This window comes from Meleagris gallopavo, chromosome 12, assembly GCF_000146605.3.
Source record: "Meleagris gallopavo isolate NT-WF06-2002-E0010 breed Aviagen turkey brand Nicholas breeding stock chromosome 12, Turkey_5.1, whole genome shotgun sequence".
Classification (NCBI taxonomy): Eukaryota; Metazoa; Chordata; class Aves; order Galliformes; family Phasianidae; genus Meleagris; species Meleagris gallopavo.
In genome coordinates, this window is record NC_015022.2 from 1,464,793 (window position 1) to 1,484,566 (window position 19,774).

At 51.5% G+C, this 19,774-nt stretch overlaps 2 protein-coding genes and 1 long non-coding RNA gene across 4 annotated transcripts in view; 2 read left to right on the forward strand and 1 right to left on the reverse strand.

Moving 5' to 3' along the window:
* Window positions 1–1,263: 1,263 nt before the first annotated feature.
* LOC100545280 (zona pellucida sperm-binding protein 3-like) lies at window positions 1,264–4,286 on the forward strand. The gene is made up of 9 exons (XM_010717169.2): window positions 1,264–1,720; window positions 2,221–2,339; window positions 2,416–2,519; window positions 2,706–2,883; window positions 2,957–3,077; window positions 3,186–3,277; window positions 3,362–3,507; window positions 3,741–3,860; window positions 4,089–4,286. Exons 1-9 carry the CDS (start codon window positions 1,313–1,315, stop codon window positions 4,217–4,219), a joined length of 1,419 nt encoding a protein of 472 aa, XP_010715471.1. The 5' UTR covers window positions 1,264–1,312; the 3' UTR covers window positions 4,220–4,286.
* A 7,919-nt stretch (window positions 4,287–12,205) lies between these two features.
* On the reverse strand, window positions 12,206–19,686 carry INSYN1 (inhibitory synaptic factor 1). 2 transcript variants are annotated; one of them, XM_010717170.2, is made up of 3 exons: window positions 19,511–19,686; window positions 18,654–19,330; window positions 12,636–13,313 (listed from the first exon to the last, which is right to left on the reverse strand). In XM_010717170.2, exons 2-3 carry the CDS (start codon window positions 18,834–18,836, stop codon window positions 12,636–12,638), a joined length of 861 nt encoding a protein of 286 aa, XP_010715472.1. In that variant the 5' UTR covers window positions 18,837–19,330; window positions 19,511–19,686. The 2 variants fall into 2 exon arrangements, with proteins under 2 accessions (XP_019474894.1, XP_010715472.1); XM_019619349.2 differs by lacking the exon at window positions 19,511–19,686 and having other exon boundaries at window positions 12,206–13,313; window positions 18,654–18,836.
* LOC104912750 overlaps window positions 19,653–19,774 on the forward strand; it is an 11,301-nt gene continuing 11,179 nt past the window's right edge. The window contains exon 1 of the long non-coding RNA XR_794866.2: window positions 19,653–19,711. This is a non-coding gene — a long non-coding RNA (uncharacterized LOC104912750). The remainder of the gene's footprint in view (window positions 19,712–19,774) is intronic.

Here is a 19,774-nt window from a genome sequence, read left to right on the forward strand (position 1 = left end):
CCACCACTTCCTAAATTAATAAAGAGAGCCTGAGCCACCGGAGAGGTTTTTCTTGTTGTATCATTTATTCATCACTCATAAAACTATCCACGCTTTGGGGAGACCGCAGCAGATGTCTAATGCATGGGCCAGCAGGAGAGGGGGGGTCCTGTTGGGATTCGGCTGCCTCCTGCGAGTCTGAGCAGCGTGCGCAACCCCAGACCCATCCCGCAGATGGAGAAGAAGATGCTTCATCCTCCAAATCCCATTCTGTCTGGCGTGCATGCAGCGCTGCTGTAAAAACACAGCACAGATACGACTCCTCATGTTAAAATCCCTCCTGGTTGTTCAGCTGCAGGGCATCGTCCCCATGTCAAGTGGACCCCAGTAGCTCCGCGTGACCCCCAACCTCCCCATTCCGCACGGCGATGTAGAGCCATTAGTCATCCTACTGTACGCACCAGCAGCTGTGCCAATTAGCATAATTAACACACGAGGGCCAATTAATCTCTTGATTATGCCTGCCATTCACTTATCAGCTGCTATTATGGGAAGATCGGCTTTTGTACCTCTGCTTTCTATGCAAATAAGCCGGTTATGATGCCTTCATTACTTGATACACAATTACCCAGTGCAGATACCCATGAAATCGAGCACGGACAGATTGTCAGCACATACGGGCCAGAGCCCAGGTGGATTTGGCAGCTAAAGGGCTGTGAAAGCTCCCTCCATGTCCGAATGTACCACCTCAGCTGGTGCTCACAGTTGGGCTTTTGGGGAATCTCCGAAATGCTGCGGGAGCCTCTGGCACAGTGTTGGCCAATGTTAGCTCCATTTCAGCCATAGTTAGAGACACATAGGCACAAGAACGAGGAATGATTTTGGCCACAGAGTCGTGTTGTGGGGCTGCTGGCCTTAGGTTGCATCTTGGTGCCATGCCACTGGATGCTGTGTCTGGGTGCACTCTCTTGTTACATAGGTGGTAACAGGGACAGTCAGAAGGTCAGCAAGATCTGTGGTCCAAGGAGATACAACAGGACACAATGTGTCCTGTGTCTCCACCGTGATCACCTCCCAGTGTGTCCCTAAAACCGAGGTGACAATGGCTGTTACCGCAGGACAACGTTCTGGGGCAGTTCAGGGCAATGCTCCCAGAGGGAAGAATGATCCCAGCTGATTTCTATTGACCTGGGTTGCCCCTGGATGCTCCAAGGGCTGCAGGAGGCCCCACCTGCAGCTTCCAGGTGAATCCCATCTGCTCTACAAGGTATAAAAGGCATCTGAGCAACCTCTTCTCTACCTGCTGGGTTTTGTTTTTTTTGTTGGTGGAAGGATGGGGTCTGGAGGCAGCCTGGGAGTTGTCCTGTTGTGCTGGGTGCTGGCTGAAGCAGCATCTTATAGTCCTTGGGATTTCTCTTCAAGGGACTCAGGAGTCTTGAGGGTCCGAGGGGACTCTTCTTGGAGGCCACCCCAGGTGCCTTCCTTCTCCCAGCCCTCCCCATGGGCGTGGGTGGACGTGTCCCAGCTCCAGGCTGCGTCCCCACTGCACCCCGTGTCTGTGTGGTGCCAGGAGGCTCAGGTGGTGGTCACGGTGCACAGGGACCTCTTTGGCACCGGGCGCCTGGTCCGGGCTGCAGACCTGACCCTGGGTACGGCTGCCTGCCCGGCCACAGCCCAGAATGCTGCTGAGAGCGTGGTGACCTTCACGGCTGGGCTGCACGAGTGCGGCAGCACCTTACAGGTGAGGTGGGGTGCTGGGGTGAGGGGCTGCTCCATATCTGGTGATGCTGCTGCTTAGGGTAATGTGTTTTCTCTAGGTGATGAGTATGATCTATGCTGATGATGAGTAAATGTAAATGCAAGTTATCAGAGGGCAAGGCACTATTACACTGGATAACTAGTTCTGCAGATGTCTCAGTCCTAAAAATGACCTGGTAAAGGTGACGGTGAGGGCTGGGGTTATGGTGTAGTACTTATCTTCTTGCAGCAGAAACTAAGTGAGCTGTAGTGTGACTGTTGCAGGGCTGTTTTTCCAAGTATGGCTGCTGTCCTTAAGCCTAGGTGAGGCACCCAGTTAGCTGCAAGCAGGGCTCCTGGCTTTTTCCTTGGGTTGGAGAACATGAAGGACAGGCTGTGCCTCCATGGCTGATGTATATCCGTGTCCTAGTACAGTCAGTGCTGAGGCTTTGATTGACTGGTTTGTTTTATTAACTTATCAGTTCTCCCAAATGTCCCTTCCAGATGACATCAGACTCCTTGATCTACAAAACAAGTTTGTTCTATAAACCTACTCCTGTTGGCAACATGGTCATTGTAAGGACCAGCCCAGCTGTGGTTCCTATTGAGTGTCACTATCCCAGGTGAGCAAATAGGACTGTTCCTCTGCATCTGTGGACTCACAGTGATGGTTGTGTGTTAACACATCTTCCCATTTAGGAAGGGCAACGTGAGCAGCAATGCTGTCCGACCTACGTGGGTTCCCTTCCACTCCACACTCTCAATGGAGGAGAAGCTGGTGTTCTCTCTGCGCCTCATGAGTGGTGGGTGTAAAGCCCCAGCCCCATTTTGCTCTAGTACATGTATGGCCCAAGCAGAGCAAGACCTGAGCTAAACTGAAGCCTTAAAGAAGGGATACATGGGCTGCTCCTTGGTTAAGGGGCCCTATGTATGGGAGGGTGATGTGCTTTTCTCCAAAGCAGCCTGTAACCTTGGCCTTCCCATTCCAGATGACTGGAGGACTGAGAGGCTCTCCAATGGTGTCCAGCTGGGGGAAAGCCTGCATCTCCAGGCTGATGTCATGGCTGGGGGCCACATACCACTGAGGCTGTTTGTGGATGACTGTGTGGCTACTCTGAGCCCTGACAGGAACTCCTCTCCCCGATATGCCCTGATTGACCTCAGCGGGTAAGGGGTGGCCTGGTCTGCGGGGTAATGCTACAGATAGTTGGGGCTGCCCTGATGTCTGACCCTCATTCAGGTGCTTGATGGATGGGAGAGCGGATGATGCCACTTCAGCCTTCATATCTCCACGGCCAAGGCAGGAAACTCTGCAGTTCATGGTGGATGCATTCAAGTTTGTAGGAGATGACAGAAACTTGGTGAGAAGCGATGTCTAACCCTCTTGGCCTGGCCTGCTCTGATGAGATAGTGTTCTGCATGACCAAACTCAACTTCTCCCGGGGATGTTGGTTTAATTTCCCTTCCAGATCTACATCACCTGTCACCTGAAGGTCTCCCCGGCAGACCAGGCCCCCAATCCACTGAACAAAGCCTGTTCCTTCAACAAAGCCAGCAGCCTGTGAGTAGCTGAAGGACGTGTGGATGGGCACAGCTAGAAAGAGAGGGTTCACAACTGACTCCTTCATGGGTATTTCTCTTTCAGCTGGGCTCCTGTGGAGGGTACTGGAGATATCTGCAGCTGCTGTGAGACAGGCAACTGTCCGTTATATGGAGGATACTCCCGGAGAACTAACCCTCTGGCCAGATGGTCAGGGAGACGCTTGAAGAGGGACACTTCTTCCAAGCAAGGTAGGGCTCAGTGCATCCTAAATGCAGCCCTGAGTCATGGTGACCTTCTAGCTTGGGATGGCTGGGTAGTCTTTAGGAAACGCGTCACATCTCAAGGACAAACTTGGCTCGTCAGTGTTGTAACTGCCTTTATGTCAAACCAATGGAAACCTATTCTTGCAAGGGCTGCCTTCCTGTAAGCCCTGAAATCTGGAACTCTCTCCCATGAGTTCAATGTGTTTGTGTTGTCTTAGATGGGTCCTTGAGGAGAGCAGAAGCTGAAGTCTCAGTTGGACCACTGCTAATCCTTGATCCAGCTCGGGGATTGTGGAGTTCCTCAGGACGCCGTGTGCCAGCAGGGAAGGCACCACAGGGTATGTGGGATCTGTGTGCGACTGTGCCTTCATGTCTCAACTGAAGGTGACTCTAGGTTGACCTAATCATGGTTTTTCTCTCATGATCTCATACCTATCCAGAATCTCTAGCATAATCAACGAAAGACAGCCTGGGGAGTAGTTTCCTGACACATCCTGCGAGTTCTGCCACTGGCAGATGGTGGGAAGCCATTAGATGAGTAGTGAGGGGATTCTTGTCTCTTTCAGGTGCTGCTGGAGGACTTCCCATGCTGGTTCAAGTAGCCATGCTCATAGCTGCTGTTTTGCTGACCTTAACTGCCCTTGGAATATTTCTTGTGTGTAAAAGATACAGTCACCCTCCCAGTGTGTCTCTGTAATTCCCTGTTCCTAATAAAAAGAAATGTTTCTGTCCTCCCTTTGCCCTCAGTGGGAAGGAGGAATGGCAGCCTTGGGTCTGGTCTGCTCCAAGGGGGGGTAAGATGAGGTACCAGCCTCCAGGTAAGCCACTCGTGGTGTGGCCACAGCTGGTGGTTTAGCTCCTATTTTTGGGCTATCAGGGGAAAAATCAATGCAGCTGACAGATGCTAAATGGGTTTGGGGCTCTAGAAGTCCTGTTTGCTCCTCCTTAGCAGTGGTGATACTGGAGGACACAACAGCAGCTCTGTCTGGGTCTTGTTGATGGTAGGAGTTGATATAGCCTAGAAGAACAGTCCCTACCTCTGAAGATAAGGGGTGGAGGTAGTAAGATGTTCAATCCCACTCCTTGTTCTGTAGCTTTTCCCTCTCCTGCACAGCATAAGCCTAGCTGCTTAGCTAAAGTCACCGATAGCCTGACCTGATCCTGTGGCCAGATGTCCATGTGTCTTGTAGAGCTAGTGGGTATAAAGTCATCTGCATGTATCAAGTGAACTGCCTTGTTTTGTGCAACGTTCCTGTGCCCTGGGTGAGTCAGCAGTGGAGGCAAACACCTTGAACCAGGTTTATGTCTTGGTTGGGAATGGTGTGCTTTGCAAGGAGAATTCCCAAGCTTGTTGGCTGCCTTCTATCCATATACTCTCGATTTCCATCTATGTAAGAAGTCAAAGACTTAATGCTTGCAACAACCCTATCCAGTGAGGTTGTTAAAGAAGACTTTGTCTCTTAAGGAGTGGTGAGGTATTGAAATAGACTGCCCAGGCAGGTGATGGAGTCACAGTCTATGGATATCTATAAGAAAAGAGTAGATGTTACACTGAGTGATGATCAGGCATAGGCTGATGGTGGGACTGGATGATCTTAGTGGCCGTTCCAACCTCGATGATTCTATGAACTCAGCAACCCTTCTTAAGCTGACTCCTAGACAGACTATGCAGAGGCCAAGCAGTGAGCCAGAGAGCACTGCCAGCAGCTCCAGTTCTTGGGCATTTTGTTCTGTTTTTTGCTATATCCCTCTATATTTGCTGCTGATTAAAAGCATTGCCTCCTCTTGGCAGCTGAATCACAGAATGAGAATTGTCATCTTAATTTTTTTTTCCCCTTAAGCTCTTGGGCTGCAAAACCCTAGCCATTAGGCTGCAATCTAGCACTGCTGATTTTCCTTACAACATGCTCAGACAAAACCTGAGCAGAGCTGTGTTGCTGCAAATGATCCTTCCCTAACAGCCTTATGCAACCTCTTGTCGGGGAATGATCCTGTTTGCACGGAGCAATTAGCCTGGCACTTGTGCTCTGTGGGGTGTGAAGTAGGATCCCCATCCCTAGGCGAGCTTGATTTAGAAGCCTGGGGACAATGTGCTTAGGGAAAATGTTTCCTAGTTCTCTTTTCAATGAATTAAGCAGCTGAGCCGAAATAATCGGGTGGAAAAACGAGACAGCCATGTAAAATTTTCTTATGGGTGGAAATTTTCCCAGATCAGGCTGTCAGCCTTAGTGTTTGATGCACAAGCTGCTTCGTGGAGGAGCTGCAGGAGATTAAAACCCCTTTCTCTTAATTTTTTGACATGATGGAATGACATGCCCAGGGAGGCTGAGCTGAGCGTGGCCAGGCAGGTCCTTAGGGCTCACCAACGGGGTGCTGATGGGGGGCCACCATACTGTGGGGGTTGGTCTCAATTGGTGCTCCTTCCAACAGCGTTGTCCTCACTAATCTATAAAACCGTTTGCCAGCAGTGTCTAGAGGAGCTAAACGTGCTTGGTGGAGCCACATAGGATGCAGAGAGCATTGGGTGAGCTTGAGGAGCCTACAGGGGCTGTTGGTGCAGCTCATGAACCCATGGCTGGAGCAGCTCCTGCTGTAATGCTCGATCGACGTACTTGTGCACACCACATCCCATAACTGCTGCTTCTGCTCTTTATTAGCATTTGTTTTCCTTGCACACATGAGCACCTGAGTAAAGACTTAATTAGAAGGCTGCAGATGCTGGTAGAACAATCAATTTGTGGGAATTAATAATGGGAGTGAGAATGCAGTGCAGTTATTCACTGGTGTCTCCCACTTCCTGATTGCCACGTTGTATGGAGATGGTGGTGAGAGGATATGAGGGAGCTGCCAGGCAATTAATTAAAAGGAAAAGAATTTACTGCATCGTGAAGAGAACATCAGGTGCTACTTAAAAGGATTTAAGGGTAATAAATGAGCAGGAGATCTGTGCCATCCTATGGGTGTGTGAGCACAAATGCCCATCTGTGTTGACTGCTTCAAACTGTCCCTCTTGGGAGACAGATCATAGCAAGAACAATTAAAAGTTGGCAAAAATAATGAACTGGGGGTTTTCCTAAGAGAGGTACTTCACTTCTGCAAGCTTATGGTGGGTCCTTATCCCACTGAGGGTGATGATGGAGGGATCATAGGATGGCTTGGGTTGGAAGAAGGATGGCTAGGGCCTGGCAGCTTGGAGATGCTCCATCAACCAGAGGAAGGCAAAAGGAAGGAAAAGAGGAACTCTTCACTTTGGCCGTTCTGTGAGGTCTTAGCAGAACACGAAAGGTGGTTGTGCTGAGCTGGGGAGATACAAGCTGTGTCCTTTCTCAGTCCTCTGCCTCCACCCAGCTCTGGACCTTCCCCTTAAGATGATGGGAAGCTTTGGCTGCCCATTTTTCTTGCTTTAGGTGCTCACAAATCAGCAGATCTGTATCAGGGCTGGTTTCCCAAAGATGTGCATTATTAATGTTCTGCCTGTACATGTTCAAGTAAATTGCTACATGGTTTTTTTTCCTTTTTTTCCCTCTTTCCATGGCAATTAGCAAAGCAGAATGCTGCTCTAAATCTTTGTGAAGGTGAAATTGAGTTGTTTACTGTAAATAATATCCGTTTTCCTCACGAAAGGAGAAAGAAAGCAAAGTTCCTGGTATCCCTTGTGGGCATTCATTACCATCCCAGAGACAACAGCCTTTCCCTAAGGAGCTGCAGTTAATTCACTTCTCTTGTTCTTGCTGCCTTGAAAAAAAACAAGTGCTGCAGTGGAAGTGGATGTGAAGGAGCAAAAGCCATTTGAAAACACCTCTGGTAAATTAAAGTTTTGCCGTATTTGCCGAGATAATTTAGTGTAATTCCCTGCTAATGAATTAATGCACCACTTCTTGTTCATTATAGCTTTCCTAATTTGATTGGAGCTCCAAGTGCTATCTAACTTCATTACCAGCAAATATTAATGTAATAAGACACATTTGGACCTGAGCATCTGCAGGTGTCCCCTGCTCCTATACGCTGTGTGTCCCACATTCAGCATGGGTGAACCACAGCTTCCTTGGCTGATTTGGAACCTGGTTTGGAAAAGTAGGAGGAGGAAGGCAGGGGATGCTGCCCACCTATGGAGTTACCTGCTCTTTGATGGACAGAAGAGCAGTCCCAGCTCTCTGCAGCACTGATGGTTGGGAAGGAAAAAAAGAGAAGCTTAAAAATATGCTCATTGCACTAAGCTCCATCAGTGATCCCACCATGGCCTGGCTTTGAGCTGCTTTGAAACTTACTCTTTAATAAACACCCTGTAGGAAGCAGGGATGGGATCAGCTCTTCCCAAACCCTGCTCCTCTATGCAAATGGCTCTGTGTATAATTTAAGTTCTGTGTTGCTTGTGCTGAGTAACCATCTCCTCTTGAGCTAAAAGAGAATGAGGAGGGGGAGTTTCTTTTTCTAAGCCTTTTTTTGTTATTTTCTTCCCAAAGTGATGGGCAAAGAGGTGTTCGTAGGGGATCTACTGCAGTGTAGCATCTCATGGTGGCCATGAGTAATGTTCCAGGTCATTAGATGAGCCACATCCAGCACTAGAAGCCAGCTGGTAAAAAATGAAGGTTTTGATGTAAGGATGAGATTGGGATGAGTCTGATCCTGACACCCCAGGACTTTGGCCATAGGCTTTGCTGAAGGCAAGATCCCTCCTGGCACAGCTCTACTCCTCCCCAAGGCCACTGCATCAAAGCCAACAGCTTTGCTTTTCCCTGCTCATTACTATTATTTTTTTTTTTCCTTTCAAGAGCCACCATGTTTTAATTATTTATTTGGAGCATGATTAATGTTTTGTCTGATGCTGTTCCGCCAGGGGAGCCCCGGTACATTTTGGTTTAGCGAGAGCTAATTAAGAAGTCCCATCAAGCATGTCATCCCTTGTCTTACAAGCACCTCCAGGGCTGCTCTGGCATGGCTGCGTTCCCACAGGCTTGACTGGATCCAGGACCATCATGAGAGCCCTGGGCGGGCAGATGGGTCCCAGGGCTCTGCTGGGGGGTCCCTTGCAGCTGTCTCCATCTGGGAACTTCTGGCTTCCCAATGAAAGGGATGTGGGGCTGTGAGAACTTTGTCCCCGTTCTCTTGTCCCCAAAGGTGAGTGCAAGAGCCTGTCTTGGCTACCCTGAAAGTGAGTGCTGCTTGCTTCACCCACATCTCACAGTGGGGACAGGACCCTAGAGGGCTGCTGCTTAATGTTTGGTGCTGTTCTTGGCCTCAACTCCACCCCTTTTGGTTGTATTCCAGGTGAAAGCTTTGCAGCATCCTCAATGAGAACGAAGCACACGGGGAGATGGCAACTGCAGAGGTGATGTGAAGTAAGGCCACCACGTTGTCTCTGCTTGGCACTGGTCCCCGTGTCTTGGCAGTGCGCAGGATGAAAGGGCAACAGGGGAAGAGCCTGTGTGGGACATGGTGACACGAGTGTGTGGGCACCCACTGCCACCCAGTGGTGGAGAGCACCCAGTCACTGTGCAGCAGGGTGCAGAATACAGTAGATGTGTGTACGTTACTCACAAGGGTAGCAAAGGCCACGTTCAGGTCGAGCTCAGCCACAGCCACCAGAAGACCAGACCTGAATTTCCTCCTTCGGCTCGGGAAGGGTAGCAGGGTGCAGGGTGAAGTAGCTGGATGTGTCTCGATGGAGAAAACCCATCCTGATGGGCAGTGTGCGACTGTTCCAGCACCCAGGTGACAAGTGAGGAGTGGTGGCACTGTAGTTTGCTGAGCTGGAGCTGGTGCACTGCGTGGCTCAGCCACTGCGTCTGGACAGAGGACACACAGGTGGGACCTGGTGACCTTCATCCAAGATCTGCCATACTGTGGGGACACACTAACGGGCACAATCAGCCCCACTTGAGGCCTCTGCCAGTTTGTGGGCTTGGGAGTCCATATGAGCTCAGCGTGGGGTTGGTGGTGCCTGTCTGAGCTGTGCTGTGGGATTGCTCATGTACATGTCTATGTGCAAGTCTATGTCCATGTCTACATCCGTGTCTATGCCAATGTAAATGTCTACCTCCATGTCCACACTCATGTCCATATCCGTGTCCATGCCAATCCATCCATATCGATGCCCATGCCTAGGTGCAAGGCCGTATCCATGTCCTTAGCCATGTCTGTGTGCAAGACTATGCTCGTGCCCACATCCATGCCCATATTCCAATCTACATCCATGCCCCAAGGACACTTGACCATGCCCCACTGATTCTTTCCACTCATTCCCACTGTGACCTGGACTGGCCTTATCCTCACCAGCCTGCCTGATGATGTGGATTCCACACTGCCACCAGATGCCACTCAGTCCCCCTCATCCCTCACTGGGGATGCTGGGACAGTTCATTCCCATCTCCCCATTCAGCAGGCAGGACCCAGGGAGCCAGGCTTACACATCTCCACCCCATGGATACTGGGAGAGCACAGTGATAACAACCCCAGGAGAGAGATAGGAAGAATCTGGGGGGATGGAAGCTGTTGCAAGTAATGCATTTTCTTTCTGCAAGGAGATAACCTCCAGCAGCCTGTTACCCAGCTCCAGAACATGAAGAGGCAGGTGGAAACATGGCTGGAGATAAGCAGAGCTGGGCAAGATGGGACACACGCTCACTGCATTGCAGAGCAAATCAGGCTGAGGAGGTGCGGGTGTGCTTTTGGGGTGCTCCTACCCTGCAGCATGCTTTTTTCCCCATTGGGCAGAGCACTGTGGGGCTGGATGGGTGAGGATGAGGAGGGAAGTGCTTCAGCATCCTGAGGATGAAACAGCTCCTGATACCTGGAAGGGGAGCCTGAAGGCAAGCTGATCTCACAGTTATAAAGAAGAAGCATTGCATGAGGCGCCGGTACATTTCTTGCAGTAATTCAGCCGTGGAACAGCAAGGAACAAATAAGACAAGATGCTGTACATTAACAGAGGCAGAAGGCATAGCCTTTCCCTTGAAAAAACAAAACATTCATCTTCCAGCTGCAGCCAGCACCCAGCCCTGAGCAATATGCAGTCCTTGGGGCCACCAGTGGAAATGGGGGGCCACCAGGGCAAGGAGGGAGGTGGCCCATGGGCTCCTCCAGCACGATGAGCATTTGGATTTTTGCAGGAGGTGGAGCACTGAGAGCCTTGTGGGGTGTTTAGGATGCAGGTGTTGTCTCTGCTGCCGGGAGCCCGGCTTCATTTTGCTTCTATTTTTCCTGACCTCCTCCCCAGGTAAAGCATTTCTTTGCATTTTCCCCCCAGGATGGTGAAAGCGAGAAACCTGCTTTGCTCACCATCCCCGACCGGAGGCAGCTGATTCAAATGCAAAGCTGAAATTTTGCTTTAAAACCCATCAAACCGTGCCAAACGCCAGCACGGTACCCGCCGGCGGGCAAGGAAAGGGCAAAAATGAGCAAAGCTGTCACATCTCGTCCCCGAGGCGAAGAGCAGCCGGAGCCGTCGTGCTGGGTCGTGTCCTCGTTTTATTTGCTGATTGTTTCTTTATTGCTTCTGGAGAAAACATGAGCCTTTTGCCCCTTCCTCTGCCAGCTCTCGTGCGGTGCCCGGCTCTGTTTTGGGCTTTCTCAAAGTTTTTGTGGTGTCTGAAGAGGGGTTGAGGATGGGAGATGGGGAGGGATGCTCCTATCCTGGCCATTCCCAGGAGCTTGGGGCTGTTTTTCAGTCAATCGGGGCAGTTTTTTGCTATGGGCTGATAACTATTAATTCATTAATATATGGTGTGCTGAGGAAGACAAGATGTTCTCCCCTCATTGGAAACGTTGATGTCCAACTGAATGCCCAGAAAGTCACTTAGGAATGAAGAATAATAAAAAAACTGCACCAGGACAAAAAAGAGCCCCCTCAGTCCTGCGGGAGACATAATTTTGAGCGACCAATGCAAATCCTGCTGGGACACAAAGCCCGTTCATTCAGCACCATTCATCACCAAGCAATTATTACCAGTCTGAATGGTTCCTCCACATTTCAATTAATAATTTGTGTTCTCTTCTTGAACCTTGCCCTAAAAACACCCACATTTTCCTGCTCAATAACAGCAAAACCCCTCTATGGCTGTCTCTGGTCGTGTAGAAGAGCACAAGGACATTGCCTACAGATTGAGCTGCTCTGAATATTTACGTTGTGCTCCTCCTGAAATTATTAAAGAATAAAGCTGCATCTATTAATCACACTTTTACAATGGGGCTCAGCTGTAAAGAAAACTCCTAGAAGTTAATAAGCAACCAGCTGTTGGCATGCAAAATAATCGAGGGAGTGCAGAGGAGTTGTCCTTTCCCATGTCTCCTTGTGGTGGGGTGGCCCTTCGCCAGCATATGGGACAGGGATGCTCAATCTCTTGGTATATCTATTTGTGAAAGTAAATTTTGTTTTATTGTGAAAATAAAGATCCCAACCCTGGAGGTATGGGGAAATGCAGAAGGAGATGGTGTTAATACAGCTGTGAAGGGGAAAAATCCTAAAAACTAGGGGGAAAAAAAAGCCTTAAAAGACCTAAAAAATGAAATTATATTTCTTATTTCAGCTCATGAGAGACGACGATTCCCATCAGCAGGCATGCCCTGGTTTGTAACCTCAGAAATACCCATTGCTCCAAGTATGGGGACCCCGAGATGGGGACGTGATGTGATGTGGGTCCCTGAGCTCCATCACTGCCATTCCTGGGGTTAATTCCCTCAAACCACCCGTGAGTTCTCAATTTATTTTTTTTTTCCATTCTGTTTTCCCAACCAAGTGCCTAGAGAGCATCACAGCGAGGGATGTTCGCCCTCCCTAGCCCAGCCACCAACCTCTCTTGGTGTCCCCAAGTGAGAAGCTCGCCTCTCTTGATACATATATACATAGGATCTCTGTATGTTATTGTTGATATTCTCCACGACGAACGATTTATTGAGCTGCATCTTCCATCCACAGAGCAGTTGAAAATTCCCTGAGCCTCAAAAACGACGGGTAAGGTAGTTGGACATTTGTCTCCTCTGCCAACTTTTCATCTCAATTTTATTAGTAGTAGCGATTTATTTAAATATATATTTATATATGTATATATATATATATACTTCTGATCCCTTCCCAAGACACCCAACCCCAACCCTTGGCCGGACTGGAACCGACGTCAGTTTTTTGTTTTGAGTTTCTGTTTGGCTGGGATGTAAGGCAGCACCGTCTGGGTGCTTTTGTCGGCCACAGTCTGCGTGCTGCTGTTCCTCATCAGCCGCCGCGCCGGTGGCCCTCCAGTAGTGCCACCACCATTGCCACCAACGGACGGTTGGTTCTTCGGGGTCACCTTGAGGCCTCGCTCCTCGGTGCTGTCCTCGTTTGGGGATGCTTCGTCGGCACCATCCCCATCATCGTCGCAACACAAGGCGTGGTACAGCACCTTGTCGCTGAAGCGGACCCGCTCCCGCGTGCCGGCTGTCCGGTGATGGGGACCTTTCTGTTGGGGAGCGAATGCCTCCTCGCTGGATGAGTCTGGGGTGCCCCCTCGGGGCCCGTTGGCGATGGGCACCCCGCCGTTCATCAGCCGGTAGTCGGGCTGGCGGCACGGCGGGGGCTGCGGCCGTGGGGGGTCGGGGCCGTCCCCTTGGTCAGATGGGGTGGAGGTATCCAGGAATGAGCAGAATTCCCAGCTGTCGGACAGGATGTCGGCCGCTGCGAAGTCGAGGGGTCCCAACTCAAAGGAGACTCCCCCTTTCTCGCTGCTGGAGGTGCTGCTGGCCGTCGCTGTCGTCCAATCATCCGGCTCCAGCTCGAACTCAAAGTCGGACGTCAGCCGGTCGATCTGGCTCACTACCTGTGGGCAGATGGACGGACAGATGGATGGATGGATCGGCCCTTAGTGGGAGGAGGAAGAAGCCCACCCAATGGCATGGTGACACTGGGATACCTGTGGTGCCCAAGTAGCTCCCTGCTATTTTTTGGGGACCCCCAATAAGCTTTGGACCGCATAGAGGGGGTCAGAAGGAAGTAAACACCCCAAATCCCCATCCCTTACACTCCATCATGGGGAAACAGCAGTAAAAACTGCCTCCTTTGCCCCCAGTATTTCAGCTCCCCGAGGGGAAACTGAAGCAGGCCATCCCAAGGTTGCATGATGAACGGTCCCCCATCACTAACAAAGTGCCAGCGAGAGCATGGCATCCTGGGGACAGAGTGGTGCCCCATGGTGTCCAAATCTGTCTCCACGTCCTTTGTAGGGTTGCTTTTCATTATTGCTTTGCCCTTCCTCCTCGTCCCTCAGCCTACCCACACGTTGTTTCCTGGTGGAAGTAAGCCACGAGCTTCCCAAAATAAGGATGGAAGACAAATCCACAAGCAATGTCCTGCCTGACACCTTTCATCTCCTCCCCCACAATCTGCCAGCAATCCTTGCTGTATCTCCACCAGCGTCATGCCCAAGGCTGTTGGACTCTCCTCATCCACTGAGAATAAACAGTCCCAGTGCTAAACCATTCCTCCATCATTTCTATAGACTTCATAACACAAGTTTTTTGAACACTTTTGGAGGAAAATAAATCCTCAGGCTTCAACCTTCCATCCCATTTTCACCGCAGAGGCTTTTCCTTGGTTTCCATCCCATGCCCTCATTCTGTGCATCCTCAACTTTGAGCCAGAGGGTCGTGTGAAATATTAAAATGCTATAAATGCACCCTAAAACTGTGTCCAGCAGCCTGGGGCTCATCTGAAGGACACAACACATCACCATCCATTCTCCAGGCTCTGGCTTTGGAGGATGCCAAGAGCAAGCTGGGGCCCCTGGCTGGAGCTGCTGCACCCAGAAAAAACATCTCAAATGAGAAATGCTCCCAAAGCACAACCAGATTGCTTTTTATTTCCTTATCCTTCTTGTTCTTTGGGTGAAAAAGGAGTGAAAAGAAGCCTATGTGACCTCTTCATTCTCAGTGACGGGAAAGAATGAGGAAGAAGCTCAGGAAAAGAGTTGTCCCTGGGAAACACCCGGTTATTATTATTCTTTAATAAGGCAGACACCCTCCGCTAAAATGAGATCACCTCTCTTTACAGGAAGGCACAGCACCGGGTCCCTTTCCCAAACCGGGGGACCCTTCCCACTTCTCCTCACCATTGGGACCCTCATGGGGATGTTGGCACCTGGGTGCCAGGAGGAGCTGCGTCTCCGCTGTCCCCATTGCGGTCCCTGTGGGGATTAATGTCACATCAGCTCTATTTTTAGGAGCGCCCTTCCCTGCACTTTCTATTTTAACCGGGCGGTGGGGGGGTGTTAAATACCTCCGTGACACTGGGTACCTGCTGAGGATTTGAATGCAAAGCAGGATTTGGTCTTTTCTTCCCCTCCGCTTCTTTGGATTGCCAAAGGATTTTAGTGGAGTGAGCTGGGATGGGGGCGATAGGGAGGGGCAGAGACCTGAGCCTATGGCTATGAATGGGTTTTGGGGTGATGAACGGGCCTGGAAACTGCATGTGGATGCTGGGGCCACTGGGGTTACCTGGGTGCCAAGAGAGGACATCCCTCACCTATAGGATGGCATGCGATAGCCTCACATTGCGCCAGGGGAGCTTCAGTTTGGATATTAGAAAGGGTGGTGATGCATTGGCACGGGCTGCCCAGGGGGGTGTTGCTGTCACTGTCCCTGGAGGGGTTCAGGAAAAGTGGAGATGTGGCACCAAGGGACGCGGTCAGTGGGCATGGTGGGATGGCTTGGGGTTGGTGATCTTGGAGATCTTTTTCAACCCTAATGTTTCTATGCAAATTGATGGAGCTGGGCTGACAGACCAGCTGCCTCCAGTCACCCCAACTGGGAGCCCCTGGACACTCCCCACCCTGGAAACCCACCCAGCAGAACAGCACAGGGAGCTTTTAAGCTAACATCTGTGCACCCAGCAGGGTGGTTCCCTTCGCAGCTGGATACCTGCCAAGGGATGATGAACAACTGGAGCATCATTGCTTTGTTTTATTATTATTTTTAAACAGAGTTTTGGTAACCAGCTTGGCTGCAATGGCTCGCATTTCGACACGGTGCCCGCGCTGTTTCTTATTCACGAGATAATTTCTTTTGACAACTCAGCAGAGCTGTTGGGGAGCCGGCAGATGACGCGGGAGGACAAGAGGGGACTTCAAAGGCTGCATCCGAGCGGGCGGTGCGGTCTCCCCGATGCAGGCGGCGATGGATAATGCACCTCCAGGAGCGGATGGAAGGAGCAGGGAGATGCTCACCATCAAAGTGCCGCAATCTCACGGCCCTGGCGTCGCAGCCTTTGAAGTGGAGCAGCGGTGGGATCAAAGCGGGGGGCAGCGGGGAGCTTTTGGTTCAGTGACGGGCGATCTGTGCCTGTGCATGTCATCCCACCCCAATGGCTCTCACAACGCGGGGCAAAGCACCAATTCTGAGAGAGGAGCTGTGATTTTTGCGCACCGTTCCCAACACTGCACTCCAAATCATCCCTGAGGATTCTTCCACAGCACTGAAAATCCATCCCTCCATTGGGAAAAGGAGCAGCCCTACGGCTCCGGCAGCCCCATGACCCTGCAGAAGGGACCTTCCCATGTCTCCCCGAACACTTTTCAGTGAAGGGGAGGTAAATATTTCATAATGAATAAATGATTAATCGGAGCTCGCTTGCAAGAAGAAGCTGGGTGACAGTGGCCTCTCTGCCCAAGCTGACACGTATAAATGAGCACTCCGTGTTGTCTGTTCCAGTGCATCGAGCATCTCTGGACCATTTGCTGTATCATCAGCCACTAAAGAGTTCAAACTCATCACACGCATCTTTGAAACGTGCTATTAGAATAGCAAGTCACCCTCTCACCAAGAACTTTCCAAAGCGTTCCGAACTAATCACCTATCAATTACAACATAGTTAAAGTATTTTGAAGGGGGTGTACTGCGGACTTCCCTGCCTCCAAAAGGAGGAGCAGGGGATGACCAGGTGTCACTTACCCCAGGGGATACAGGTATGATGGGACACTCTGTGGGATTTTAGGGGGCTTGTATGCACACCTGGAGATGTGCGGAGATGGAATCACCTCTTCCTGCTGTGCATCCCATAGGAATACAGCTACCGGGGATTTGGGTACCAAGGATGAAGGATGCAGGAAAGAAAGATGCAGGCACCAGGGATGGAGGATGAAGGTACTAGGGCTGTATAAGAAGGATGCAGGTACCAGGGATGGACAATGTGGGTACCAGAGTTTGTACCAGTGGTGCAGGTATGGAGGATGGAGGATACGAGTACCAGGGATGCGGGTACCAAACATATGGGTACCGAGGATGGAGGATACAGGTACCAAGGGCAGAGGATGTGGATCCTGCTCAGCGGAAGCACATTTGGTCCTGGCCTCCTGTGTAATTTTTACTTCCAGTGTGCGATCTCAGACGAGGATTTAATAATCATTTTCCCCTCACATAATACAGCCCTGTCGTGGAGCGCTGGAGAATAATTATATACACAAAAGGGAAGAGGGAGGGAGGGAGAGTGGGAGAAAAGACTGGTAAAACAGCATCCCCGATACAATGGACATCTGGAATGACAGCCTTCAGAGAGAAAACAATATCAGGAGTGAGGAATGAGCAGGAATGGGTGCAGAGAGAGAGGAGGAGAAGATAGATGTCCTCAGAACCCTATGGCTGGTCGTCAGCTTTGTGCTGCAGGCAGCTTGGGATGCACCCCTTGGGTACAAATAGGTTGTCCCCTATCCTGCTTGTCTCCTCCTGCAACTCCTGGAATGCATGAACCTCTCCAGAGCCCTTCACACCTGCCCTGTGTCCTCAGACCACCTTCTCCTCTTCCCCACCTGGATTGAGCAGCCTATCAAGGGTGCTGCAAGGATGCTAAAGGACTTTCCAGCCCCAAAAGTTGAATGGAGACCAAAGGGTTAAGCTCTGAAGCACTCAGGAAGGATGCTCAGGTGCATGTAGAGGTCTCTCCTGGCTTTAAATACATGGACTTTATGAAAGGGGCACTGAAGCAGCTGTGAATTGCCATTTTTAAAGGCCTCTCAAAGCTCCTGGAGGAGAGTGAAGTGAGTTCAGACCAAACAGAAAACAGCTCTGCCTCCTGATTATTATTATTATTATTATTATTATTACTATTTTTAGTATGTCAGGGATTTGTCAGAGGGGTTCTGGGCTGTCCCTTTGGAGCTGAAGGAACGAGGGGCCTTTCTGCTCTTGGTGTGCTTGGGTTTGCTTTCTGCAAAGGAATAAGAGGTCTGCTGGGGTGATGAACTGGGATGTGTCATCACCTGGGGATCAGAGCTGGCTTTCTCAGGGGACTGACCTCCCTAAAGCCCCGTGGAGTGAGCAGAGCTATCCCAAAGAAGGCCCCAGGAAAAGCTTTAGGCTGGTAGGTGTCACACCTCCCTGAGCACGGCCACGTCAACACTAACTTATGTGGTCAGTCCATCTGCATCCCAAGAGCTCCAGCTGGCTTCTGGTGCCTCTGCATGACCCCCACGCAGTCTTTATCATGACCCCCCAGCAAAACCTGCACTAATTTCTTCCTATCCCTCATGGAAATGAGACCTCACCCATTCCAACAATCCAACCACAACTTGGCTCAGGGCACACAACCACCTGCCCCATCTCAAAACTAAGCCATGCTCAAAGCCACCACCACATTCCCAATCAAGACATCCACAACTCACGGCCACAAACAGGTCCACTTCCCAAACACACTGGGGTTGTGCAGCCCTTCCGCAATTAAATTTCCCATCACTGCACCCCTGGACCAACTGGAAGCTCAAACCACACTTTGCATGAACATATACACATTTTTTGCCAACGGAAAAGAGCCTTCTGCCGTGTCTCCCTCCACAGACTCGTGACCCCTAGGCCACCAGCACGAGGGATCTGTCACCTCCTCTCCATCCACCCCTATGCTTTGAAACAGAACCCCCCCTCAGGACAGAGCATCCCCAGTTCCCCCAGGATTTGCCCAGCTTCAGCTCTCTGCTCCAAGCTCTCTCCCAGCATCGATGGGGACGGGCAGCATGGCCCCAAGCATCAAGGTCAACAGCAAATTTCTCCAAATCTGGCTTATTTCCCCCCACTTTTTGGAAGTGATGCTGATGGGGACGGGGCTGGGACAGGTGCAGCCACAACCACCCCGTCTCCTTGTAGCCCTGTGCCGCATCCCACCCGACATCCTCTCCTACCTCCCGGAGCTCCTTGGCGACCTCCTTGAGCTCCTGCAAGATGCCTTCCAGTTGCCCGATGACCATTTTCATCCGGCTGCGGATCCTCTCCCTCTCGCCTTCGCTTTTGCCGCTGCTACAATTGCTGCTGCTGCTGCTGGGGGGGTCACTGGGCTGCCTGTCCTGGCAGCTCCGGGAGTCCATCCTTCCCTACCGGCCTCGGCTCCCGACCCCAAGGGCTCTGTCCATCCTGCGACCCCCAAACCCGGTGGCCTGGCGTCCGCGCAGCCCCTCTCGGCCGGAGAGCTCTCACCATCTTAACGCTCCCCAGGAGTCCCTGCTGGCCTCCCCGCCTCACCACCGAGGCCGTTGTCGGGGGGCTCTGAGCCGCGGTGTGGAGCAGCGGGACGGCTGGGGGCTGCTCCAGGCAGCATGCAGAGCCGGGCGGTGGGTGAGGGGGGGCTCAGCCGGCGGCCGTGGGGATGCACAGCAGGACCATGGAGGAGGAGGACGAGTCCCTTGGATGTCCCAGGAAGCTAAAATCCAGTGGACGGAGCTTTTCCTGCTCGCTGGGGATGGGGAAGGTGATGCAGGGCCGGGTGCCCCCCAGGAATGGTGCAGCCACCCCACGTTGGGCCCTCGCTCCAGGGCCGGTGGCTCCGATGCTGAGCGGTGATGAGGGGCTCCGGGTTCCCCTCCTGCAGGGACAGACAGACAGTGAGGGAGCCAGCCCTGCTGGGGATGGAAAAACGGGGAGGGGAGAAGGCTTCATATAACCGCCCCCCCACCCTTGCTTTGAGACATGCAGACGGGGGTCTCGCTGAGCCAGATGGACGGACAGGCAGACAGATGGACAGACAGACAACCTGGGAACTTACCGGCGCAGGGGTGAGCAGGCAGCCAGATCCAGATCGCCCTTTTCCAGCTCCTGGCTCCACTCCAAGCTCTTCCTCGTCCTTTTTATTATTATTTTTTTTCTTCCTTCCTCCCCCTCCTCCTCTTCCTCCTCCTCTTCCTCCTCCCTCAGGGCTTCTGCGTGGAGGCCGGGGGCCACCTTCTCTCGGCTGCTGTCAGAAGGGGTGAGATGTTACCTGCAGGGTTCTGGGGGGAGGGGACGTCCCTTGGGACCCCTCCACTTTATG

What these genes read in the sequence shown, in the direction of transcription:
- LOC100545280 (XM_010717169.2), top strand. Translation starts at nt 1,313, where the DNA reads ATGGGGTCTGGAGGCAGCCTGGGAGTTGTCCTGTTGTGCTGGGTGCTG. An exon ending in ATTGAGTGTCACTATCCCAG is followed by an intron (nt 2,340 to 2,415) that starts GTGAGCAAATAG and finishes CTTCCCATTTAG; the next exon opens with GAAGGGCAACGTGAGCAGCA. An exon ending in GGACACTTCTTCCAAGCAAG is followed by an intron (nt 3,508 to 3,740) that starts GTAGGGCTCAGT and finishes GTGTTGTCTTAG; the next exon opens with ATGGGTCCTTGAGGAGAGCA.
- INSYN1 (XM_019619349.2), bottom strand. Translation starts at nt 18,836, where the DNA reads ATGGACTCCCGGAGCTGCCAGGACAGGCAGCCCAGTGACCCCCCCAGC. An exon ending in TCGCCAAGGAGCTCCGGGAG is followed by an intron (nt 13,314 to 18,653) that starts GTAGGAGAGGAT and finishes ATCTGCCCACAG; the next exon opens with GTAGTGAGCCAGATCGACCG.